Source organism: Narcine bancroftii, chromosome 2 (genome assembly GCF_036971445.1).
Source record: "Narcine bancroftii isolate sNarBan1 chromosome 2, sNarBan1.hap1, whole genome shotgun sequence".
Lineage (NCBI taxonomy): Eukaryota > Metazoa > Chordata > Chondrichthyes > Torpediniformes > Narcinidae > Narcine > Narcine bancroftii.
The window spans coordinates 43789376-43816074 of NC_091470.1; the positions used below are offsets into that span (position 1 = coordinate 43789376).

The following is a 26699-nucleotide window of genomic DNA, read 5'->3' on the forward strand; positions in this document are numbered from 1 at the left end:
ATTTGTTGCAGTCATCTGCTGTATCCTCCCAGCCGTCTGTGTTGATTTTTAAGGCTTCCATGTCATGCTTGCAGTGGTCCTTGAAGAGAAGCTGAGGTAACGTTACCCAATATTAATTTCCCCTTCTCATCCGCAAAGGGACCTACTTTCACTTCAGACACCATTTTCCTCTTAATCTGTCTGTATATTTTATGCCAATTTATATTCATAATCTCTTTACTGCTTGCTTAGTTGTTCTTTGTTTCCTTGTAAAGTTTTCCACTCTTCCCATTATTCTTGGTGACTTTGTCTGTATTAATTTTTAGTTGGCTACAGGACCTTTATTTTAACACACCAAAATGCTGGAGGACCTCAGCCAGTCTTTTCAGCATCTGTAGAAGACGAAGATATATTGCCGATGTTTTAGGCCTGAGCCCTTCTTCAAGGAAAAGTCCGAAAGTCTCAGAATTCAAACAATGGAGGAGGAATCCAGACCAACAAAAGATGTTAATTGGATATGATAAGGAAATTAGGTAGAATCCATCATGTCGTGTGAAAGGAGACAAGGAATAGAGAGATGATGGGGGAAGAAGGGGATGGATTTAAATGAAAGCCAGAGAGGTTGATATTAATGCCATCCATGGGTGCCCATTCAGATGAGGTTTGTTCCTCCAATTTACGGGTGGTCTCAGTCTGGCAGTACACGAGATGGTGGACAGACATGTCAGCAAGGGAATCAGATGGAGAATTGAAATGGGTGGCCACTGGGAGGTTCACTCTATTGCAGCAGACAGAACCAAGATGCAGCAATCTCTGTCCAGTCTCTCCAATTCAGAGGAGACCACTAGATCTCCTCTTTGTTTCAAACTTTTGCATTACTATCTGCATTTCTTCCCTCTATCTTAGTTTAAATCCTCTCCAACAGCAGGCAGACCTGCTCGGACATTGATCCAGGTCCTCCCCAAGTGTAGACAGTCTGATTTGTACTGGTCCTGCCTTCCCCAGAAGTGGTAGCAATGCCCAAGGAATCTGAGACCTTCCCTCCTACACCTCTGCTCAAATCACATATACATCCTATCTCTTTGCTATTCCTACTCCGACTCGCATGTAATGAATGATAGCAATCCTTTCAAATTGTACTTTTTTATCTCCCAGCTCCAAAGTCTCAACCCACTTTTTTTTCTCTGTTATCTACCATGGCAACTGGCTGTTCACCCCATTCATAATACACTGACCATTGCCCCTGGGGGGCAATACTGGGAGTCCTGGTTGTGGCCACAAAGCTCCTCTCTATTCCCCTTCTTAGCTTTTTCTATGGGGTGTTATAAGTTGGTGGCTCAGGGACCGAAGAAAACACCTAGTGAGATTGAACCAATTGAAAACCTGTGAAATGATGAATGGATACTTTAAAGGACAATACAACTGTGGCTCATGCCTGTTAAACATTTAATTGGAGATTTTCCTTTCTTAGCCCTTCAAGGGAATTGGATAAGTATTGTCAGATTGTATCTGTTTCTCCCTGTCATTATTTCTATTCGTATTCTTGTGGGGTTTGACAAGGCATCAGCTTGAGGCTGGTCTTGACTGCAATTGGATATTTGCGAAATATGGTGTGCATCAGCTGGAAGGAAGGAAAGTGATCCTATGTTAAGAATGGAAAACATTTCTTGGTTGGTGTTGGTGCAGAACGTTAAAGTTGAAGGGCATACCTTTGGAGTCGCAGAATGCACAATCCCTGCAAACTCAAGAAATGATGTGTCAGAATGTAAGGTCATGGTGGCGCTTCCACATTCAACTTATTTCCCCTTGTGTCAGTTTCACCATAAGTCACATCTTCCACCTTCTCCTCCTATAGTTATTTGTTCACAAGCTAGTAAACAGGATGGGTCACGTCTCCAGAATGGAGGACCATCGCCTTCCCAAGATCGTGTTATATGGCGAGCTCTCCACTGGCCACCGTGACAGAGGTGCACCAAAGAAAAGGTACAAGGACTGCCTAAAGAAATCCCTTGGTGCCTGCCACATTGACCACCGCCAGTGGGCTGATATCGCCTCAAACCGTGCATCTTGGCGCCTCACAGTTTGGGAGGGCAGCAACCTCCTTTGAAGAAGACCGCAGAGCCTACCTCACTGACAAAAGGCAAAGGAGGAAAAACCCAACACCCAACCCCAACCCACCAATTTTCCCCTGCAACCGCTGCAATCGTGTCTGCCTGTCCCGCATCGGACTTGTCAGCCACAAACGAGCCTGCAGCTAACGTGGACTTTTTACCCCCTCCATAAATCTTCGTCCGCGAAGCCAAGCCAAAGAGTAAACAGTTTGGTACCTTCCATTTATGCTTTATTGACAGTTCAATTTTCAGTACTTTTTTATCAAAGCACAATTCCATAATTACAAAGAGTGGTTAGCTGATTTTAAGACTACCACTTTCACAAATTAACAAAAAAAATCAAACTGTTTCACCAGTAGTGTTAGGCTCCACAGTGAGCCCTTTTAAGTAAATAAAAGTAGTTTGATTAGTTTACTTAATGTGGCACATTACAATTACCATCCATTCAGACAGGGGGCCTGGTTGACTAAAACATGCAATATTTTTACAATGATCTTGAATAGGGAAATCATACTGCTTCTGTATGAACAGTAAATTGTCAAGCACAGTACAGAAGGCACAAGTGTGATGATAAAACAGATATACCGGCTATAGTGTACAAGCCTTTAATGTAATTTGGACAAAATTCTGAGTATTAATGTTTATCATACACTGAACATGAATTTATATATACACTGACATCTGCGTACTAACTCCATTCACCAGGAGCATATCAAAATGTACAAGACTGCCATGAAGTTTTTTTTTACACCTACATAACAATACAACAATTAGGAATGTATATTCATGCAATGACTGTTGATGAAAAGGATCAAATAAGTGTGGCTTCCTTATAGCCCAGACACCACCAATTCTTTCGACATCTATGCTACCTCGATCAGCAATAGAACCACACTTTTTAATGTCTTTTACAATAATTGTCTATCTTCAGATGCAGCAGGTCACGTCTGGCATTTCCCAGCATTAATGCTTCTGGATTAGGTCCTTAATGATTTATATATAAATGTGGTCTCTCACTACAATACAAGCACAAAGAAAGTACATCTACCTCAGAGATTAAAAACAGGATTACAAAAGGCAACTAAAATTCTTATTCACAGTATTATTTACTTGTGTCATATATACCCTGAAGAAAACTTTTTCTTAATATTTATAAACTATGATGAACAAACAAGGTCAATTTTGTTTCGCTTTTACCAACTACGAGAAATTTGGAAGGAAAGTATGGTGTAAAAGAACATGTGAACCTCACAATATCAAATTTATTTGGCTGTTAAAGGTTGCAATTTATCAACACTGCACAAAACCCACCGAAGAATACGAGTGAAACCTAGTCGTTTATCAGGCCAACAAAGTAAGCTGGAATTGTTCATAAAGGAACAGGAATTCATAATTTAATGTGCAATCAGCAAGAATTAAAAGAAGAACTTAGTCTTCATTCTTGGCACTTCCTTGTAGCAATTTTTTAAAAAATCATTTTTTTTTTCTAGATTTCAGTAAAAATGGAAAATCCTATTGGTTTGTTGCTTTAAAGTGAACCAGAGTTGATCCTCATGCATCACAAGTAGAGTGGTCCAAACCATCCAGTGTAATTTGGTTCCTGTGAGGAGAGTTTGGGCTTGGTGGACTACTTGGATTTGAGCTATTTGAAGGAGTTGAATGCCTTGTTGAATCAGAGTCCTGAAGAGAAATAAAAAGTATGCACAGCAGTTTATTTTCTTGTAGAGAATTGAACACTGACAAATATTTTCATTATAATGCATGTGAACTGAACCCTCATAAATGCATCAAAATACTTACCTCTCTCTCAAAATCTTGGTCAGGATCAGAGATATTACGTGATGTCATAACAGCCTCCCCACCTACGTATAAGAAACAAGCACATCAAATGAAAAGCGCATCTATTTTTAGATACCATTTTAAGCTCAGTCCTAGTATTCAATAAGTGGTGAAGCACTGTATTGAAAATGTAAGTAAATAATTTCGAATCAATCTCAGATTTTCACTCAAGTAAGATCCTGAAATGGCAGGAACCAGATTCAAAAAAACGTTAATGAGAACTGAGCCAAAGATAAGGGTGCCTATTAGTATCAGACTAAAAGGAAGCAAAAGAATGAGGTGAAAGCACAGTGACTGCCATTGAGGAGCATCAGTGAAAGTGATGTCAGTAGGCACCACACCAAAGAGTGGAGTCATACCTTGCACAAAAAAATGACAGTTGTAGTTATTAGCCGTCAACTATCTCTGTTCCAGGAAATCGTTGCAAGCATTTGCCAGGGCAGTATCCTGGTCCTGGTCATCTTTAGTTGCTACACCTTCCTTCCACTAGGAGGTCAAAAAGGGCCCACTGATGATTGCATGTTTAGTTCCTACTGCAGTTACTCAACAAATGGAGAAACTCCTGCCCGCAAATAACTAGTTTATGTGCCTGCACAGGCTGCTAAATGGGGAGCAACATTCATTAAGTGACAGGCAACACACCTCCAGCAAAGAAGAATCGAACTATCCTTGACATTTATTACCTTTGTACAGTTTCCTATCATCATCTTGCTGAGGATGATCATTGATCGGAAATGTAACTGGATTCGTCACCTAAGTAATGTAATTACCAGAGCATGGGAAAAGTTAGGACCCCACAGGCCTTTCTTCAGCTAAAAGGCAAGCAAGGGAATGCTCTCCATTTGTCTGGATGAGTGCAGCGAGAATAATATTCAAGCAGTTCAACATCATCCAGGTCAAATCAGCTCACTGGATGGTACTGCTGCAATTTGATGCAGTTATTCACCTTGGCTATTCGAATACATCTCACCAGCTAGTGGCCTCCACTATCAAGAGCATGTGTTGGAGACACCATCACTTACAAATACATCCCGATTCTTTTATTGATCCTTGATCTACATTAATGAACTCCCTGCCCAATAACACTTCCGGGGTTCCTTCCAACAGTTCAAGAAGATCAGCTTCAAGGGCAGTTAAAAATGAACAATAAAAGCTGGCTTTGACAAAAATGCCCTTAGCCTGAAACAATAAATGACTAAACCATTTAAAAAAAATAAGCAGATACTGGAAAGCAATCAAAAACAGAAAATGCTGTGGGGGGAAAAAAACTCTAGCAGCAGCTGGGGAAATTGAAAGCTCTATGACCCTTCCTCAATGATTATAGACCTGCAACACTGACCATTTCTCTTTCCATGGATGCTGCCAGGCCCATTGAGTGTTTTTTTTGCTCATCTTTTATTTTGAATTAAAAAAAACATTGAAAATAAATTCTGATGTGCTAGAATAGAATGTTCTGGAAATTCTCCTATTCATTAGCATCAAATATTGCTGCTTAATAGGCCTCTTGCATCTGTGGATTGCTTTAGCTGGCAAGAAGTTTTCCTAGACTGGCTCTTACCTAAATATTTCACCCTAAACTAAATTTGAGGGAGTAAATGCACTTGTGATTTTTTTTTTTTTAAAGACAACTTCTTCTATATTCAAATACATGCCCAGGAACTCGTTTTTTTAAAAAAGTAAAACTTATTCTAATTCAAATGATTTATCACTTAGAAATAACCAGTGTGCTTCACCAAATGATCCTTCTCCAGTTGTCTTGCTTAGTGGCAAAGCATTTCTGCTCTTGAGGTGATCCAGATTATTTATTTAAAAAAAAGTCTTTGTTACTCCATCATGAGATTATCAACACTCAATAACAAGACAGGGTGCTTAATGCAAAGAATCAATAAATTGTCAGTACCTGATGCTGTACGTGTAATGTGTTGTTTGCTACGCTGCTGCCTTGAAAGATTGGAATGGGATCGCTTTTCTTTTACTTGTTCATCCTGTGAGACTGGTGATACACTCTGCAGCAAGCAACAGGGTAAAGATTAAGTACAATTTGATTTCCTTTCTTGAGAAATGCTCATGATGTCACTGGTTTGATCATTTTGTTTTGAAGGTATAACTAGCTGCAAGATGGAATAGCATTTCCACCCAGAGGTAAACAAAGAGGCCAGGGTGGAGTCACGTGAAAGTTGGCTGGAAGATATATTCAGGGCATGGTGATGAGGATGAATGAGAAGTAAATTCATTCTGTGTCTTCACAACATAAGAAAACAAGGAGTTTAATTATCTAAGGGAAACATGAAAAAAATCTCATTCTCAATTCCTGCAAATAATTAAAATGTGGTTTCAATAATTTAGATACAAGATTTCAGGAGTTTATGGGGGTCATTTATGACTCACTATCTTACATTATAATTTTTCTCCAATGTAATTAAATTGTTTGACTTGTATCTTTTCCACATTCCTTATATTAATTTTTTTTAACCTTCGTTTTTCTTTTAATATCAGTCATATAGCATCTGGAAATGTGGTTAGGTAAGGGATTTGAGTTTTTTTCTTCATTATTTTCCTCTTTTTTTAAAATAATATTATTTTTTCCAAAAATGTATATATTATTTAGGTTGCTTTATGCAGAAAATGAAATGTAAAGATTTGTTTCCATATTAAACTCTGTAATATTGTTACAATAGCTAATAAATTATTTTTTAAATTTAAATTTAGTCAATCAGCACGGTAACAGACTTTCAGCCCATGAGCCTGTGCCGCCCAATGATACCTGCAACCTCTGGTATGCTTTGAATGGTGGGAGGAAACCGGAGCTCCCATGGAAAACCCACACAGACAAGGGGAGAACATGCAAACTTCTTATAGTCAGCGTGGGATTCGAACCATGGTCCCAATTGTTGACAGTGTTTTACACTAACTGTGCTGCACCCAAGTAGAAAGAAAAAACTTGTATCCTTTACAGTATGCTCCTAGATTACGTTAGGTCAATAAAATAGGATTAGCAGGCTCCTCTAAATAATAATGTAATAATTATCAATTTTAATGATTTTGGCCAGGAAACCAATGATACACCTTCAACTCCTACTACTGTTTACATTTTTCTGAGACACCAAAATCCTGACTCAACAGCTCTCAGTACTGGGTAGTAATATTAAGCCTATAGTTTTGAGCTTGTAACTCTTGAAAGATTTGAAACTGCAGGCTTCTGACTCAGAGGCAATTATGCTAAACAATTTACTGGTACTGCGAGTTTTATGACTTAAGCATATCAGTAACTTGCTAAGGTGGAGAGACACTCTCGAACTGGAAGCAATAAAGATATGCCAAGCTAAGAAGAAAGAAACTGTTAATACAAATGTGGGTTGAAGATAAAATAGTTTTCCTAATTTTAACTTAAGGTAAAAACTTGCTCAACATTGTTTTCAAATATCCTTTTAAATGTGTTTGTGGGTTGTATTTAACACATCAGATTGGAAAATTTAAATCATGTAAATCTGATTTTTACAGATCTAGATGCAATACATGTCAATATTCCTTTTGCTAAGTTTGGATGTGGTAAATAAATATTTCAGTTTAAGAAAATTATTGCAGCTCACAATTTTTCAATATTTACCAATGGAAGATCCATAAGGACTTGCATGCCATCTCCTGGTCCCATATGAGCCACATGGTTGAAGTTTGTTGGATTTGATATCAGCTTTGACCGCATTTCAGGATCTCTCAGCATTTCACTGTGACAAAAATATTACAATATACGCACATCAAATTCAGAAATTGGTTACAAAATGCCTCAATAATTCTGACTACAACACATACTCCAAATCCATTCAAGGACAATATCCTACCGCCTTTGTTGTAACCGTTCCTCTTCTGGTATCCTGAAAGCAAATCTCTTTTTGCTGCGAGTTCTGAGCATCTGTTTTCTGCTGTTGTCTGTTGTGTCTGGCACATTCAAGCTGTCTCCATCTGCAAATAATGCCCATCACAAAGCAAACTGATTGCCAGGCAATTATGACATAGTGCTTCCATAACATAGGTTTAATTTTCCTAGATGATTAAGATCTTAAGTGAATTAAGCGTAACAGACTTGCATACCAGTGTGCTTGCAGGACTGTACATTGATCTTACAGAATTTTTTTTTTAAATGAGAAGTTGAGTGTAACTCACAGTTCACAAGAACAACTTTTAGTACAAGGAAGTAGGAAGCCTTTCAAATGAAAAGGACAAGTATCTGGGAACCAATCACTTGAACCAAGCAAATAAGCAAATCTGTAAAATTGGCGGTTCCATGTTAACTGTTGCCAGATACGCCTGCAAGTGCAAGCTACTTTGGAACTGTGATACTTACACAAAAATGTGGCAGCCCTAAACTAGCCAATGGATTCTAGCTGGTGAAATTTAGCAGATCAGATACTTACTTCCTTTTCCACTATCAGTAGGCACAAACCACAATCAAGTCAGAAAAGTTGTTATACTATTACATAAACCATCAAGATGCATTTACCTTTTTTAAGAGATTGTTCACCTTTAAAACAATTACTCAAAAATGCACCACACTGCATGCACACACTGTCAAGCATTCCTTCAAATGTCGGCTTTTTCAATTTAGATCTCCAAAGTGGACTCTGACAATGAGATTGCCAGTCATCCTGACATACATATAACTGGAAAAAAAATGATCTGCTGTCATAATTTTTTTCCAGTTGCTACTGGCTCTTGAAAGTTAAGTCACATGATGATTTTGATTGCACAAGTCACAACACTGTTTTGGGCCAACTGTACTGTACTATTTAAAAGTTCCCCAAGTTCAAGACAACATGGCAAGTACCAATATTTCAAAACATTGTTTTGAAACAAAAGATCAAGTTCTGAAATATACGTGGCAAACATTCATTCCAATGTGGCTATTTAAAATTAATTCAAACCTGAAAAGTTATTCTTGAAATATATTAATCTCGGAGGTTCTGAGTTGAGCTGATTCAGTGTACCTTCAGAATTTAATGGTCGAATCTAGTTATAAAAATAAAATAAATCTTATTCATGCAAATCTGACTCTGAGTAACGCCACTGTAAGAAGAGATCTTTGTAACTTGGACATGGTGACCATCAGATATACCTTTCTGAGAGGAATTGTTTGGACCCATTCCATGGTGTTCACATCGAAGACATCCACACCATACTCACTGTAGACTGTTAGATATGAAGGAGCATAACCTGACAGAGTTGTAAAATATAAATAATTAGTTAAAGTGAGGGGAAAAAAATATTTCCAGTGACATTTGTCCAAAATTGGCTTAACCTGTACATATACAACACTGAAAATAGGCACTCCAAACATAATCACTATTTAGCTTTATCTACTGAAATATAATATTTAGAAAATATATTTGGTTCGATGAAAGATCTTTGGCTGCCTGAGCAGCTAACATAGATTTTTTTTGTGTTTTTTGCTTTAAAGAGGTACTCACCAAATAGTTTTCTGCCAATAATATTCTTCAGTTTGTACGGTTTTTATTATGAAAACAAAATATTTAAAACAATCTAAGAATACTTGAAATATGTAGTCTTTAAACAAGGGGATTGTTTAAAAAAGTTACAAAGTGTAGAAAACGCTTGTTTTGAATTCTGAATTCCATATTCATTCATTTGAACGGAGAATTCTTAACTTTTCTTACACAAAACCGTTTCAGGAAATTCTAGAGGTAGTGCATTCCAAGGATCCCTACAGATAACAAATGAATACTAAACTGAAAAAGAATTTTATTAAATAAATAATGCCAAGAAAAACAGAAGACAACATATTGAACAAAAAGAGCAGACATACCGCAAGCAAGAGGAAGTGCAGGCCACATCAACTCTTCCATGCGTGATCTTCTGCCTTGCAAGTCTACATATACACCAATGTGGCTAAAGCAGAGCAAGTACTCTTTATTGCTAATCCGCACAGCACATAAAGCATCAAAAGGTTGCAGGGAGAGAAATGCAAGTGATGTGTCCATTGGATTGACAAGGTTAATGGAAGGCCCATCTCCCTGGACATTAAGCAGCGAAAATCCAGAAGGGTAGCCAATGCATAGCTTTTCTTCCAAAACTGTCATCCATTGCACGTTGCCTGGGGCCTGAACCTCACTGAATTTCTTATAATAAGGTTTAGTTCGGCTAGTTTCATAGCAAAAGATCTGCCGTTTCACTGCCACAAAGAGGCAGCTCACAATTCCCTGCCTCAGAGATCCAGTCACCATAGTTTGGCAGCCTTTTGTTTCAGCAAGTTTAACATCAAAGGTCGTCTCAGGTCCATCGAAAGCAGTCCATGGATAAAAGTGAACATGTCGGTTTCGACCACAAACAATGACAATGAGATTTTCTTTGGGAATAAGCTCAATCTGTTGGACCTTTTTACAGTCAGCTGCACGAATTATCACTGCAATCAGAGAACATTCATTTTATACAGTGCAAGGTTTCCTGCATCCAAAATTTATAATAATGCAATTAAGGTACACTTGGTTCAGTTATTGATACTTCAAACCTTTCTACATTTAGTAAAAAGTTTGGAAGTTAATTTCTGTAATTTGTTTTAACCTGTCACAACTTATTTTTTATGAAATTGGTAATATTTTCAGTTACAGGTACTGATTTTTACTGCTGAAAGCCCAAAGTTAAAGTAGTAAATCGATTCTTTAGTAGCTTACTATCTCGTGTTAGCTCCACAGCATAAAGTCCTTCCTCTGTGCCTAGAGCAATACGCTCACGATCTAAAACAAAATGGAGTTTGATTGTTCAAAAAGAAACTCTGAAAGGTTAGTATTAGAAGTTACATTCTTTTTACAATGAAGAATAAACCAACTAACTTACCTATAACAGCAGCAGATAAACTGGTTTTAATAAGAGGCAGTGTTCTATCATATGCTTCCTGGGGAGTAAATACAACTCTGTTTCGAAGTTTATTTTTTTGTAAGATATTCTGCAGCCCTTCCAGGATTCCAACCCATTTCTTCTTCTCATTTTCACTTTCTGTTAGAATAAGCAATGAACAAGACCTTGATGGCGAGGAGAGGAGCAAAGTTGTCACCTATAGAATGATAGAGTTGTCTTTATCAATACATTACATTTATAAATGCCACATACAGGTAATCAATCTTTCTTCCTGTAAGCAGTGTTTATTTTGATTTGTTCACAAGAATAAAATAAGTGCTATTCATGTTACAAGTTTTAAAAGCATCCATCTTTGTACTTCACCACAGGGAGCAATGCAGGATTGTGCTATTAACATGAGTAGGTACATTTCCAACAGACCCTCCTACTCCTAGACCAGTGGTTCTGAACATTTTAATTTCACTCACATGCCACCTTAAGCAATCCTTTACTAACCATAGGATGCCATAGATGCTCTATGGTTAGTAAGGGATTGCTTAAGGTGGTATGTTGAGTGGAGAAAAGAAAAGGCTGAGAACCACTGTCCTAGACTTTTATGAATGGAAGGAAAGCTCCAATGTAATTTTGGTTACAGAGTCAAAGGCACTGTATGGTGTGAAATAGGTCTCCCTTCCACAATCACCTGCTACTCCAGAGAAAAGAGAGTTGGGGAGAAGATCTGAAGGGCGAGTTAGTGAAAGAGAGCGAGGGTGTGAAAGAAAGGATTCCTTGGGGTTGAAGTTGAAGAGCTGACCACAATTTGGTGGGGCATGGCAGGGAATAAAAAAGTTAAGCGTGGAGAAAGATCATGTTGTATGAAACTAGGAGACGAATTAAAGGCTTCCAAGCATAACTGAAATTTACATTCATATTGATATGCTCACACTAGATCTAATGTCAGGAAGAAACCACAAGAACTGCATTGATAAGATTCATTTAGTGAGATTAATACGAACCTTGAAGATGCAAGGAATATCCTTCTGAGTAGCATGAATGACATCTGATGCAAATACTGAACTCACAGAGAAAGATTCATCTCTGAAAATTAAAAATTTACAGCATTAATCACATCATATATGTTTCTACAAAGATTGTCTTAAAGATTTCTGTAGTTGCTTACAAAAGGTGCACTAGGAAAACCTTGTGCCAATCCTTTCCTATGCATATTAAGCCATTTATTTGTCCTTTGACATAATGAGTAAAAGAAAAGGGATGGAGATGTTTTCAAACAAGTTCATTGATAATCAGTGGAAGCTATTATTTCTAATTATAAAATATCTCCCTCGTTAATTCTGAATAAAACTGCTTCTTATTCAGTCAAATAATTCCTATGCATCTCCAGAGTTACTATATTTTTTGGTTTCCTATAATACTCCACTAAGACTAAATCTTTTGGCAAGAACTTATTGAGTATAATAATTCATATTGAATTTGCTGTAACTATTTGCTCTGACCTCCTCATCCATGGCAGACATCTACATGAGATGCTGTCTCAAGAAAGCAGCTACATCATGAAGAACCTCCACCACACAGGTCATAACCTCTTCTCACTGCAGAAGATGTTTGGGCAGAAGGTACAGAAGCCAGAAAAACAGCCCTTCTAGGTTCAAGAACAGTTTGTTCCTAACAGCTTGGAGCCTCCCCTTAGCAGACTAATTATAGATGCTCCGACAGCGTGAGGACTGTCTGCACTATTGAAAGTCACCTTCCTGCGCTAGGATTATTGTGAATATTTATTATCTTATGGATTTATTGTCTCTTCTAGTTTAATTCAATTAGTTTACTATTGTAGGTTTTTGTTACAAGAATTTACATTGGTAATTTACATTGAGATGGTTATATTAATGTTAATTTCACATATTAGGGATTAAATTGAAAAAAAAAGGAAGTGATAATAATGACTCTTGGAGCCTCCACCCTGGTGCTGCAGATTCGTATCGCTTGCTCTGCAAAAGTAATGTAAACATTTTTTTTTGCCAATCATCTGCATTCTGTCATTCGGTAACTGATTTCTCTGGCAAAGGTAATAGTTTCCTTTTATCTTCTTGGGTAAAAATGGTTCTTTCAGACCCACTTGCAGTCTGCTTGGGTCCAAAAAGAAACCCAGATTTTTTAGTTTATCCACATAATTGAATTCCCTCATCCCTAGAGACATTTTAGTAAATTTATTTCGCTACCTCCATAAGAATTTACACCCTTCCTAATGTATGGCACCTAGAAATGTACACCATACTCCAGTTGCAAATGAACCAATCTTTTACAAAACTTCATTGCCATTTCATTGGCTTTGAACTTTGCATTGGATTTCCTTGATTTATTGCTACATTCAGGTCAACCTTCTTATCTGCCAGATTGATAGCGAGTTTCCCGACCCCTGCCAAATTAGTTTTAACCTTTGTGAGTAACATAACAAAATTCCATGCCAGGGTATTTGCCCCTTTCTGGAAGTACCAGTTTTTATACTTCTTGAAACAGCAAACAGGAATGATTACTGAAAGCCAGCACAGATTTGTTAAAAACAAATAATGTCAAACAAATGCAGTTTGCCTCTCAATTTAGCAATTTTTAGATCAATTCATTATCCCAACTTCATCTTCCCCTGCTGACACTCCTTTGTGATCTTTGATCAGCTCCACTCCCATTAGAAACCTTTGTCTGTTTACACCATCGTGTCACATTAAACGTGATTCTCCATTTAACTTTGTCTTTGTAGTCATACATGCAAATCTGGCTTTAATTCCCCTCTCTTTGTTGGTGTGCATTTATTCTGTTGTTGAAATATTAAAGGTCATAAAGGCCTCCTAGTGCTCATTTAGTTTTGTTCAGCCTAATCCAGAAGAAAATATTTATAAATAATACGCTGCAATGCCTTCAATATGATCCCTGCAGGGAAGCAGGTCAGACTTAGAAGGCTGTAGTACATTTCATTGACAGTTTAGTTTTGCCAGAGGAACATCAAGATGTGCATAGGTAAAGCATTCGGTAACTGTCTCCCCATGTTCCTGTTTCACCTGTGTTATAGTTTTAGCAATGTACAGTGATGCAGAATTCAAGAGATTATTATGAATCTAAAATCTGTATTGTATGGGGTCACAGAGAAATGGAAAGCCATAAATATTGAATAATATTTCCATTCTAGGAGTACCAAATCAAAGGAAATATCCACAAATATCTCCTACTCTGAAAAAGAGAATCAATCAAAATATAAACAAGCTACAAAATTGTTATTTCTAAATATGAAAACTTACCTCAAATCCAGCACCTGGCTAGCAAAAACTCCAGGCTGCATAGATTTGCCTTCAGCTGCATCATATAGAAAAAGCTTACAATCACAAACAACTGCATATGCTCTTTGCCATCCTTTCTTCACCCCAGTCGGCTTAGGGACCTTTAATACCAATAAAGGAAGTACTGGTAAATAACAGCTATAATTCTTTCAATCAATATATTTCAATAAGGGGTTCCTGCACAAATTGCTTTGAACTTTTATATAACAAACTACCTTTGCCAATTTGGTTTCACATAATTTTCATACACTTTTTAACTCCACAATTTAGATTCAGACAGCTTATTGCCTTCATAATTTATTTCAGTTACAAAAACATGAAATTATGCCTTTATGAATGAAATAACCAAAATATGGCAACATTAAGTTTGGAGAAGCTAGATCTCAATCAGATATTAAATAAAATAACAGAAAACAATATACCAAAGAATCCAGAGATCTTTCTCCTAAGTAACATAAAAAATAAAGAATTTGGAATTGACTTAGAGGATGCACAAAAAAGATTTGTTAAGATAGCCCTAGCCGTAGCAAAAAAATGTATTATGTCAACCTGGAAATTGGAAGATAATTTGAAAATACAACAATGGTATATAGAAATGAATAAATGTATTCCATTAGAAAAAATAACATATAGTTTAAGAAATAATATTGAAATATTCGAACAAGTATGGGAGCCTTACATTAAATACAATAGCGAAAACCTACCGGGAACAAACATTACCTAAGTTGATGGAAGGAGAAGAAAAGAAAAGAATGGACTCAGTAGAATTTCTGGTGTATTTTTGTTGAATGACAACATTGTCTAACTGAATTAATGCAACCTAGATTGTATAACTAAAATGGATGAGAGGGGGGGGGATGGGGGGGTGGCTTGGGAGGAGGGAGGGGGGAGGGAGAAAAAGTCACTGTAAATGTGTGGAAAAGAAAAAGTGTATATCATGGCTATTGTGATTTATGGTGTGAAAAATAAAAAATTTAAAAAAAAAAAAAAAGTTTGGAGAAGCTACAGACTGGAAACTATTTGAACATTATGGCAGAATTGGTTACATGTTGAATTGATACTGAAGTTGATGAAGGAGTACTTTAATTGCCTCTCCATGCTCCTGTTTCACTTATGTTACAGTACAAACAATGCCATCATACAAAATTGAGTAAATCTACAAAGGACAATTATTCAAAGAGAGAACTTCATCAGTCAGTATACGAAGTTCTGTTCCATTGCCCTTATGTTAAACTTATCAATATGCCAAAATTGAGTAAACACTGGAGAGAATTCTATGTAATCTTTGTCTTAATTTTTAAGAAAGCACAATTTCCATACCTTTACATAACCTTTGTATGCAGTTCCTATCCCTCTTTGGACATCTATTCCAAGTGGCCTCTTTGCTTGCTCAGATGGAATAGGACATACTTGAGGGGCACTGTCTTTGCACAATACGTGGCAGATGAATGAGCAAACTAATGGAATAAGTAAAGTTTTATTACGTACATAACAAAACACAATGGATTTTATTGCAATTCAAGTGAACTGAAGATGCTGTTCAGAAATTTGGATACCGCCCAGTAACTACACCATTCTTCATACCACATTATTGACATGGCACCAAAACAAAAAACTGCTGCAAAATTAGCTTTTACAAATTCATATGTTTTGTATTATAACAACAAAACATAATCCTGAAGAATATCAAAAGTATTAGTATAGATATAGCTAATGTATCACTCACCATCGCATGCATATCCTTGTCGTACTAGACCCACCATTAGAGAAGTGCAATGGCTACACTGTGTAGGGCTTGAGAAATTTCTGATGCTGACCTGATGAGCTTTAGGCTGAGAAAGTAAAAATAGAAATGGTTTAAAATCAGAAGAAAAAAAACAAATTGGTGTAGCCACTCACACCTTTACTGAATAGGTTTCATTAAAAAAAACAGGACCTCTAAGGTAGTAATCTTTGGATTGCTGTCGGTGCCACGTGCTAGAGAAGGTAGAAATAGGAGGATGTGGAGGATGAATGTGTGGCTAAAGAGTTGGTGCAGGGGGCAGGGGATAAGAATTTTGGATCATTGGGAAATCTTTTGGGGAAGGTCAGACCTGTACAAAAGGGACGGACTCCACTTGAACTGGAGGGGGACCAATATCCTGGCAAGCAGATTTGCTAGAGCTGTGGGGGAGGGTTTAAACTAGTTTGACAGGGGGGTGGGGAGCAGAGTTTGCGAACAATGTATAGGGTGCATGGCCACCTAGTTAAGAATGATAAAGATAACAAAGGAAGGATGGAGATTAAGGTAAAAGGTTGAAAAAGGAATATATGTGAGGGTCATTCTCTGAAATGCATGTACTTTAATGCAAGAAGCATAGTGAACAAGGTAGATGAGCTTAGAGCATGGATTGGCACTTGGAATCATGATGTTGTGGCAATTAGTGAGACCTGGTTACAGGAGGGACATGACTGGCAACTAAATATTCCAGAATACAAATGTTTTAGATGTGATAGAACAGGGGGTAAAAAAAGGGAAGGAGTTGCTCTGCTTGTGAAGGAGGACATTACTGCCGTGAGGTGGCAGGATGGTTTGGAGGGATTGTCCAGTGAGGCTGTTTGGATGGAATTGAGGGGTGAAGGAGGCATGAGGGCACTAATAGGAGTGAATTATAGACCACCAAATGGGACAAGAAAATTGGAGGAACAAATTTGTAAGGAGATAGCATATATGTGTAATAAACATTAGTGATCATGGGAGATTTTAACTTCCCTCACATTGATTGGGATACCCATACAGTAAGAGGGCTGGATGGGCTAGAGTTTGTCAAATATGTACAAGATAGTTTTCTTAATTAATACGTAAAGGAACCGACTTGGGAAGGTATAATACTGGATCTCCTGTTAGGGAACGAGATAGGTCAGGTGTCTGAGGTTAATGTTGGAGAACCAATTGGGTCTAGTGATCACAACTCTATTAGTTTTAGGGTAGTTTTAGGGAAGAGCAAAGAAGGGCCTAAAGTTGAGGTTCTGGATTGGAGAAAAGCAAATTTCAAAGGAATAACAATGGATTTGGAGAGTATTGAGTGGGACATGATTTTTTTTAGGAAAGGATGTAAATGAAAAATGGAGAATATGCAAAGAAGAAATTTTGAGAGTACAGAGTAGATATGTCCCAGTGAGGATCAAAGGAAAGGCTGGAAGTCATAGGGAGCCTTGGTTTTCGAGGAATATTAGAAATTTGGTTAGGAGAAAGAGGGAGGTGTACAAGAGGTATAAAGAACAGGGAGCTTAAAAATTGAAAGAGGACTACAAGGAGTGTAGAAAAAATCTTAAGAAAGAAATTAGAAAGGCCAAAAAGAAGCACGAAGAGGCTTTGGCAGGCAGAGTAAGAATAAATCCAAAGGGTTTCTATAGGTACATTAAAAGTAAAAGATTAGTGAGGGATAAAATTGGACCCCTTGTAGATAGAGAGGGTAGGCTGAGTGAGAAGTCAGAGGAGATGGGGGAAATTTTAAATGATTCTTTGCCTCGGTATTCACTAGGGAAAAAAATATCGTACCAGTAGAAGTAAAGGAAAATAGTGGGGAGGTCATGAATCATTTAAGGATAACCGAGGAGGTAGTGATGGCAGTGTTAAAAAAGATAAAGGTGGACAAATCTCTGGGTCCGGACAATGTATTCCCAAGGACATTCAGGGAGACTAGTGTACAGATAGTGGGGCCATTAACAGAGATATTTAGGATGTCATTGGTCACGGGGGTAGTGCCAGAGGTCTGGAGGGTGGCTCATGTTGTTCCGCTGTTTAAGAAAGGGTCCAAATGTAAGCCTGGAAATTATAGACCTGTGAGTCTGACGTCTGTGGAGGGTAAGTTGATGGAAAGTGTTCTGAGGGATGGCATTTACAAATATTTGGATGAACAGGGATTGATAGGTAGTAGTCAGCATGGTTTTGTCAGGGGTAGATCATGCTTAACAAACCTTATAGAGTTTTTCGAGGGGGTTACGAAAAAGATTGATGAAGAGAAGGCTGTGGATGTTGTCTATTTAGACTTTAGTAAAGCTTTTGACAAAGTTCCCCACAGGAGGTTAGATAAAAAGGTAGAGGCATTAGGTATAAATAAGGAAGTTGTGAAATGGATTCAGAAATGGTTGGATGGGAGGTGTCAGAGAGTAGTGGTAGAAAATAGTTTGTCCAATTGGAGGCCGGTGACTAGTGGAGTTCCTCAGGGATCAGTCCTGGGTCCATTATTGTTTGTTATATATATTAACGATCTGGAAGAAGGGGTGGTGAATTGGATAAGTAAGTTTGCAGATGATACAAAGATTTGTGGTATTGTGGACAGTGAGGAAGATTACCGTAGCTTAAAAAGATATAGGAAAGCTGGAGGAGTGAGCTGAGAAATGGCTGATGGAATTTAATACGGATAAGTGTGAAGTGTTGCATTTTGGAAAGGCAAATCTAAATAGGTCATATACTTTAAATGGTAGACAACTGAGGAGTGCAGAGCAACAAAGGGATTTAGGAGTTATGGTAAACAGTACCTTCAAAGTTGATACTCAAGTATAGAGTGGTGAAGAAGGCATTTGGAATGTTGGCCTTCATAAATCGGAGTATTGAATTCAAGAGTTGGGATGTTATGATGAAATTGTACAAAGCATTGGTGAGGCCAAATTTGGAATACTGTGTGCAGTTTTGGTCACCAAATTATAGGAAGGATATAAACAAAATAGAGAGAGTGCAGAGAAGGTTCACTAGAATGTTGACGGGATGTCAGGGTTTCAGAGAAAGGTTGAGCAGCCTGGGGCTTTTTTCTCTGGAGCGTAGAAGATTGAGGGGGGGATTTGATGGAGGTGTTCAACGGTCAGAGAGAGTCAACGTGAATAGGCTTTTTCAATTAAGAGTGGGGGATATTCAAACCAGAGGCCATGGTTTGAGATTGAAAGGGGAAAATTATAAGGGGAACATGAGGGGAAATTTCTTCACGCAAAGGGTAGTTGGGATGTGGAATAAGCTTCCGGCGGAGGTGGTTGAAGCAGGAAAGTTATTTACATTTAAGAAAAGACTGGATAATTACATGGAGGGAAGAGGATTGGAGGGGTATGGACCGGGTACTGGTCAGTGGGACTAGGAGGGTGGGGATTTGTTCCGGCATGGACTAGTTGGGCCAAACTGACCTGTTCTGTGCTGTATATAGTTATAAATTTGTTCAATTTTCAGAGTTCAAAATTCAGTTGGCTTTGAATCTGCATATTTAGTTTCAGTAGAAATATTTTACAAAAGTTATTCTGAAATAAATGAGGCTTGTACATGCTCCAGGTACCTAGGTTTAACTTTGACTTTCAGGACTGTCTGCATGGACTTTGCACTGTAATGGTGTAATGGGCTTCTTTCTGATACTCTGTGGTTTCCTCCCACAACCCAAAAAACCTTTAGTTGTTAAATTTTGCCCAGTGTAAGCAGGAGAATCAGCATGCTGTATGACAGAATAAATCGACGAAAATAAAGATGGAATAAGATTGCGCTCTGAGAGCCATCATAAATTCAATTGGCCGAATTATTCTATCTGCATTGTACAGAAATATTCAAATACTTAATGTATAGAAAGCATTACCTTAAGCAAAGGAGTAGGTTGTACAAATATAGGAGTTGTAGCAGCAGGAGTAGCTTGCTGAGGTGTAAATGACTCCTAAATTCACAAAATAAAAAGAAAAGTTAAGGTAGTAGTGAATGATTTTCAGTATTTAAAAAGATTAACACCAACATCCCTGCAGATCTTCCCTTCTTTATGGTTAATCAGCAAACTGCTGATTACAACTTTGGACTGCGATTACCATGAGATTTTATACTGGAGTAATTCTACAACATCAAAAACAGGACGTCAAGCGCTTGACGTCCTATTTTGTGGAAACTGCCAAAATGTTTGGCCTGGAAGTCAGCCTGAAGAAAATTGAGGTCCTCCATCAGCCAGCTCCCCACCATGACGACCAGCACCCCCCACATCTCCATCGGGCCCACAAAACTCAAAACGGTCAACCAGTTTACCTATCTCGGCTGCACCATTTCATCGGATGCAAGGATCGACAACGAGATAGACAAAAGACTTGCCAAGGCAAATAGCGCCTTTGGAAGACTACACACAAGAGTCTGGAAAAAACAACCAACTGAAAAACTTCACAAAGATAAGCGTATACAGAGCCGTTGTCATACCCACACTCCTGTTTGGCTCTGAATCATGGGTCCTCTACCAGCGTCACCTACGGCTCCTAGAACGCTTCCACCAGCGTTGTCTCTGCTCCATCCTCAACATTCATTGGAGCGACTTCATCCCTAACATCGAAGTACTCGAGATGGCAGAGGCCGACAGCATCGAATCCACGCTGTTGAAGATCCAACTGCGCTGGGTAGGTCATGTCTCCAGAATGGAGGACCATCGCCTTCCCAAGATCGTGTTATATGGCGAGCTCTCCACTGGCCATCATGTCAGAGGTGCACCAAAGAAAAGGTACAAGGACTGCCTAAAGAAATCTCTTTGTCCCTGCCACATTGACCACCGCCAGTGGGCTGATATTGCCTTAAACCGTGCATCTTGGCGCCTCACAGTTCGGCGGGCAGCAACCTCCTTTGAAGAAGACCGCAGAGCCCACCTCACTGACAAAAGACAAAGGAGGAAAAACCCAACACCCAACCCCAACCAACCAATTTTCCCCTACAACCGCTGCAACCGTGTCTGCCTGTCCCGCATTGGACTTGTCAGCCACAAACGAGCCTGCAGCTGACGTGGACATTTACCCCTCCATAAATCTTCGTCCGCGAAGCCAAGCCAAAGAATTCTACAACATCAGTTCAGTGCAACAAGTATTTTTGAAGGAGTAATGTAAAGCTATTGGTAATGTGATATAACTACAAAGCAATGGAAGGTTTTTCATGCCAGTAAATAGCCAAAACATTTATTCAAAAGCTCTTGGTTTCAAATCACATATTAAGCTACAATGCAAAGTTCCCAATTATTGGTTGAGATTTTAATTTATTCTTTCATTAAAGCCTCTGCTGTATTTTTGTTTATATATTAACAGGATGAGGAAATTGCTGAAAAGTCCTACATTTATTGTTCATATTTAGTTGCCCTCAATAAAGTAGTTAGTAAGATGATCACGTGAACTGTTGCAGTTCTCCTGAAGTTCTCCCCAAAGTGCCTTTTGAAAGGTAGGTCCTGTATTTAGATTCAGCGACAGTGAAGAAATGGCAAAGTGGCTTCATAGAAATGTACAAGATGATGAGAGTCATTGGTTGTGTGGATGGCCAGAAGGTTTTTCCCAGGACTGAAATGGCCAGCACCAGGGGTCATAGTTTTAAGGTGGTATCTAAGAGACAAGGTCTTCACACAGAGAGGGTGGGCGCATGGCTGGCGGTGCTGGCAACAGTGGTGGAGATTAGTATAATAGGATCTTTTAAGAGACTATGGAATAGAGGAAAATGGAAGGTTATGCAGTCAGGAAATTCTAGGTAATGCCGAAGGGTCTATGTGTACTGTAGATTTTCATGTTCCGTGTTGTAAATGTGGCCTTCGTTGATATTACTCAGGGTCTTAAATTTAAACCAAGATCTTAATACTAAACAAATTATGAAGGTATGAGGCAACAGGAAAATGATCCATCAATGGCTAACAGCAAAAAAAAGTACACTGTATCTGTACAGAAATAATATTGCTGATCAAAAATATTGCCATCAAAAAATAATCACACTTAATAAAGCTAAGTACCCCTCATTTTTATGTCCTTCATAAACTCTGATATGCAAAATTATTTGGTGAAATCCCTCGGAATTGTCATGTTGTAATTTTGTTTTGCCACCATAGCAAGTGCTGCAACACTACGAGGAAGAAAGTGGAATTATGACAAGTTTACAACCATAAAACACCTGAAGGGTGAACAAGCTTGTGGAGAATCCTGATGGATGAAAAATGATCATGTTAACACCAAAAGAGAAGATGCTATACTGATCCACTGGTTTTTAACCCATAACTTAAATAACTTCTTCAATGGTTTGGTGTGCCATTAGCTTGTGGTAGCATTAAAACACATTGATTTTGTCGAATCATGATTATACAGAACAAGAGGTTATCATTTGGGTCATCAAGTGTGCCTGAATTCCCAATCCATGCTACATTAGGTAGATTATAGTAAGGATACTACATAATTTCAATAACATTGAATGAGCAAGGTTAACAGCTATTTGCCATTTGATTAGCTTTTAAATAAAATATGTTAGGCTGAAAGAGGTTAGTGTCTGAGGGATTCTTTTTAAACACATAAATTACTTGAACTTGGACCCAAAAAGAATCACACATTCAAAAGAGCAATTGATTGAGTTGAAGAAGACATAATAATATTCTAAGAATATTATACTTCATAAAATGGTAAACTTTGGAAATCTAATATTTTACATAGACGATTTCTATCAGTTAAACAAATATGACACTACAGTACTTACATCCACATTACTAGTAGCTGATGGTGATGGAGAAAGAGAAGATGTTTCTGGTTTCAAGGCCCCAAAATCAGTGCCACTCGCAGAACCACTCTAGAAAATATAAAGTTTGAAGAACTCTTAAAAATTTAAAAAAAAGAAAGAATTAGGCGACCTAATTTCTGCCAGTAAGAAGTATTTTCTGAAATAAAAAGCCCAAGATTGCACATTTGTTTGCACTGTTTTACAAGCCACAGGAAATGCTTTAATCAAAAAATAAGTGAGGATGAAGCAGATGCGATTCAAACGATTATAATAAATAAAAGAAGAAAGCCATACAGGCCTTAAATTTATTGAATTTAATTAAAAAATGGCTGATCATTTTGGTGGGTGCCAATTTCCCATGCAAAACCAATATTCATTGATTCTTTTAATGTCTAAAAATTTATTGAACTGTATCTTGAATATACTGCGACTGAACCTTCACATACCGTATAAGCCAGCGTATAAGTATAAAATCTAAACCCTACAACAAAGTCTCAGTGCTCCCCTGTGCTAAGTTTAAAATCCAAACCTTAACAGCGAAATTTCAGGGTTCCCTCACACCAAGTTTAAAATCCAAACCTTAACAGTGAAGTCTTAGCACTCCCCCACAGTGTCCAGCTGTCCAGTCTAATTGCCGTTGGCTCTATATTTGAAGCTTTATTGGGTAATTTGGGTTTAAAATATTGTGATTAGCAGATTAAATGTGCCCAACAGCATCACTCCACTGGTCAGCAGTAAGTGCCAGACCTGGGATAGTCTTATCCAGTGAGTATAGCTCAAAACCTACATTTTAGGTGGAAATTCAGGGGGTTGTCTTAAACACGAGTCATTTTGCTTGCCTGCATATATGGTACCTCTTGTGTAAAGAATTCCAAAGATACAATTCTTCTTGATGAAGCAATTTCTTTCCATCTCTGTCCAAAATGGCCAATCTCTTATTTTCAGAAAATGACCTATGTTTTTGAGACTCCGCAGCCAAAGAAATTGTTATTCCTGTTTCTACCCTACAAGCCCATGAGGAATTTCGTGCGTTTCAATGAACGTCAAGCTAATAAAGGACCAATCTGCTTCATTGTTCATTATGCACACAACAAACAGCCATCCCAGAAATCCAGCTAGTATCAATTATAGATTTCAAAATATGCTAGTTATACAAAACAGTGATTTTAAGTGAAATGCATCCCAAAAAGTTAAATCATTTTTTTTATTTTCAAGGATTTATTAGAATTATGACTTGTAATATAACATCATCTATTCCTTGCTAGAATGGCCCTGATGTGTGCTACATGTGGCAAAAAAAGCAGCCAATTTGTAACAACTATGAAATAAATGGTTAAGATTAATTTTGGTTGTTGTTGCTTAAAATATAAGATGTCTAAAATGACAGGTGACATTCCCCACTTCTTTAAATACAGTACCACTTTGATTATCCAAAATCAGATTCTCCAAAATCTTCATTTATCCAAAACAAATCAGAAATCCTCACTTATCCAAATATTTTTCAGAGCTGAACTGACCTCACAGGTTTTTTAAAATTTTTTTTATTTTTCACACTATAAACCATATTGACCAAGATACATACAGACATTTTTCTTCTTAAATATATAGTGTCGTTTTCTGCCCCTTTTTCCCCCCTCCCTCCCTTTCCCATTTATTTAAAGTTCAATCTATAAGATACATTAAACCCGTTAAACAATGTTGTCTCTTAATAAAAATAAACAAGAAATTTTACTGAGTCAGTTCTTTTCATTATCTTCTCTTTCTGTCATTTTAGGTGGTGGAAGTCCACGGTAGGATTTCTCTATTGGGTTTCATGTATGGCTCCCATATTTGTTCGAATATTGTAATATTATTTCTTAAATTATATGTTATTTTTTCTAATGGAATACATTTATTCATTTCTATATACCATTGTTGTATTCTCAAGTTGTCTTCTAATTTCCAGGTTGACAATACATTTTTTTGCTACAGCTAGGGCTATCATAACAAATCTTTTTTGTGCTCCATCCAAATCGAGTCCAAATTCTTTGTTTCTTATATTACTTAGGAGGAAGATCTCTGGATTTTTTGGTATATTGCTTTTTGTGATTTTATTTAATATCTGGTTTAGATCTTCCCAAAGATTTTTCACTTTCTCACATGTCCAAATTGCATGAATTATTGTTTCCGTTTCCTTTTTACAGCGAAAACATCTGTCTGATACTGTTGGGTCCCATTTATTAACTTTTGAGGTGTGATGTATAGCCTGTGTATCCAGTTATATTGTATCATACGTAACCTCATGTTTATTGTATTTCTCATAGTTCCGGAGCATAGCTTCTCCCATGTTTCATTCTTTATCTTTATGTTTAGATCTTGTTCCCATTTTTGTTTAGTTTTACCATTTGTTTCCTCGTTCTCCTTTTCTTGCAGTTTGATGCACATGTTTGTTACAAATTTTTTGATTATCATTGTGTCTGTAATCACATATTCAAAATTGCTTCCTTCTGGTAACCTCAGACTGTTTCCCAATTTGTCCTTCAAGTAGGTTTTCAGTTGGTAGTATGCAAACATTGTATCGTGAGTTATATTATATTTATCCTTCATTTGTTCAAAGGATAATAATTTATTTCCCGAAAAACAATTTTCTATTCTTTTGATCCCTTTTCTCTCCCATTCTCTAAAGGAAAGGTTATCTATTATAAAAGGATTAGCTGATTTTGTGTCAATATTAGTTTTGGTAGTTGGTAATTTGTTTTATTCCTTTCTACATGAATCTTCCAAATGTTGAGCAGATGATGCAATACCGGTGAATTCCTACGTTGTACCAATTTTTCATCCCATTTATATAGTATATGTTCAGGTATCTTCTCCCCTATTTTACCTAGTTCTAATCTGGTTTTTCCCTTGTTTGATAAAAATCTAAAAGGTATCTTAATTGTGCGGCTCTATAATAATTTTTAAAGTTTGGTAGTTGTAAGCCTCCTTGTTTGTACTATTCTGTTAATTTATCTAGTGCTATCCTCGGTTTCCCCCCCTTTCCATAAAAATTTCCTTATTATTCTCTTTAACTCCTTGAAGAATTTCTCTGTTAGGCATATTGGTAATGACTGAAATAGGTATTGTATCCTTGGGAAAATGTTCATTTTAGTACAGTTTATCCTTCCTATCAGTGTTAGTGGTAAGTCTTTCCAATGCTCTAAGTCGTCTTGTAATTTTTTCATTAATGGATGGTAATTGAGTTTATATAGATGGCCGAGGTTTTTATTTATTTGTATACCTAGGTATCGCATTGCTTGTGTTTGCCATCTAAATGGCGATTCCTTCTTAAACTTTGATAAATCCACATTATTCATTACCATTACTTCACTTTTATTTGCGTTGATCTTGTACCCCGACACTTCTCCATATTCCTTCAATTTCCTATGTAATTCTTTTATTGATATTTCTGGTTCTGTTAAGTATATTATAACGTCATCTGCAAATAGACTGATTTTATATTCCTTCTCTTTTATTTTTATCACTTTTATTTTATTTTCTGTTCTTATCAGTTCTGCTAGTGGTTCTATAGCTAACGCGAAATGTGAGGGAGATAGTGGACATCCCTGCCTTGTTGATCTGCTTAAGTTAAATTGTTTTGATATATATCCATTTACTGTCACTTTCGCCAATGGCCCCTTATATAATGCTTTAATCCAATTAATACATTTCTCTGGTAAGCTGAATTTTTTTAGTACTTTGAATAAATAATTCCATTTTACTCTGTCAAAGGCCTTCTCTGCGTCTAAAGCAACCGCTACCGTTGGAATTTTATTTCCTTCTACTGCATGAATTAAGTTAATAGATTTACAGATATTGTCTGTTGTTTGTCTTTTTTTAATATATCCAGTTTGGTCTAGTTTTACTATTTTTGGTACATAGTCGGCTAATCTGTTTGCTAATAGTTTATAATCTTATAATCTGTGTTAAGTAAAGATATTGGTCTATGTGACGCTGGTGCAAGTGGATCGTTCCCTGTCTTTGGTATTACTGTAATTATTGCTGTTTTGCATGAATCTGGTATGCTTTGTGTTTTATCAATCTGGTTGATTACTTCCAGAAAGG

At 37.3% G+C, this 26699-nt stretch overlaps 1 protein-coding gene across 2 annotated transcripts in view; it reads right to left on the bottom strand.

The window, feature by feature from the left end:
* Positions 1 to 2298: 2298 nt before the first annotated feature.
* cdc42bpb (CDC42 binding protein kinase beta (DMPK-like)) overlaps positions 2299 to 26699 on the bottom strand; it is a 224763-nt gene continuing 200362 nt past the window's right edge. For both annotated transcript variants that reach the window (XM_069916469.1, XM_069916470.1), the window contains exons 22-37: positions 22596 to 22685; positions 19717 to 19791; positions 15849 to 15954; positions 15443 to 15579; positions 14084 to 14223; positions 11792 to 11873; positions 10776 to 10992; positions 10613 to 10675; positions 9748 to 10344; positions 9040 to 9137; positions 8849 to 8933; positions 7769 to 7889; positions 7537 to 7654; positions 5830 to 5935; positions 3891 to 3952; positions 2299 to 3770 (exon numbers count right to left, since the gene is read on the bottom strand). In XM_069916469.1, coding sequence (XP_069772570.1) covers positions 3642 to 3770; positions 3891 to 3952; positions 5830 to 5935; positions 7537 to 7654; positions 7769 to 7889; positions 8849 to 8933; positions 9040 to 9137; positions 9748 to 10344; positions 10613 to 10675; positions 10776 to 10992; positions 11792 to 11873; positions 14084 to 14223; positions 15443 to 15579; positions 15849 to 15954; positions 19717 to 19791; positions 22596 to 22685 — 2226 coding nt within the window. In that variant the 3' untranslated portion in view covers positions 2299 to 3641. The remainder of the gene's footprint in view (positions 3771 to 3890; positions 3953 to 5829; positions 5936 to 7536; positions 7655 to 7768; positions 7890 to 8848; positions 8934 to 9039; positions 9138 to 9747; positions 10345 to 10612; positions 10676 to 10775; positions 10993 to 11791; positions 11874 to 14083; positions 14224 to 15442; positions 15580 to 15848; positions 15955 to 19716; positions 19792 to 22595; positions 22686 to 26699) is intronic.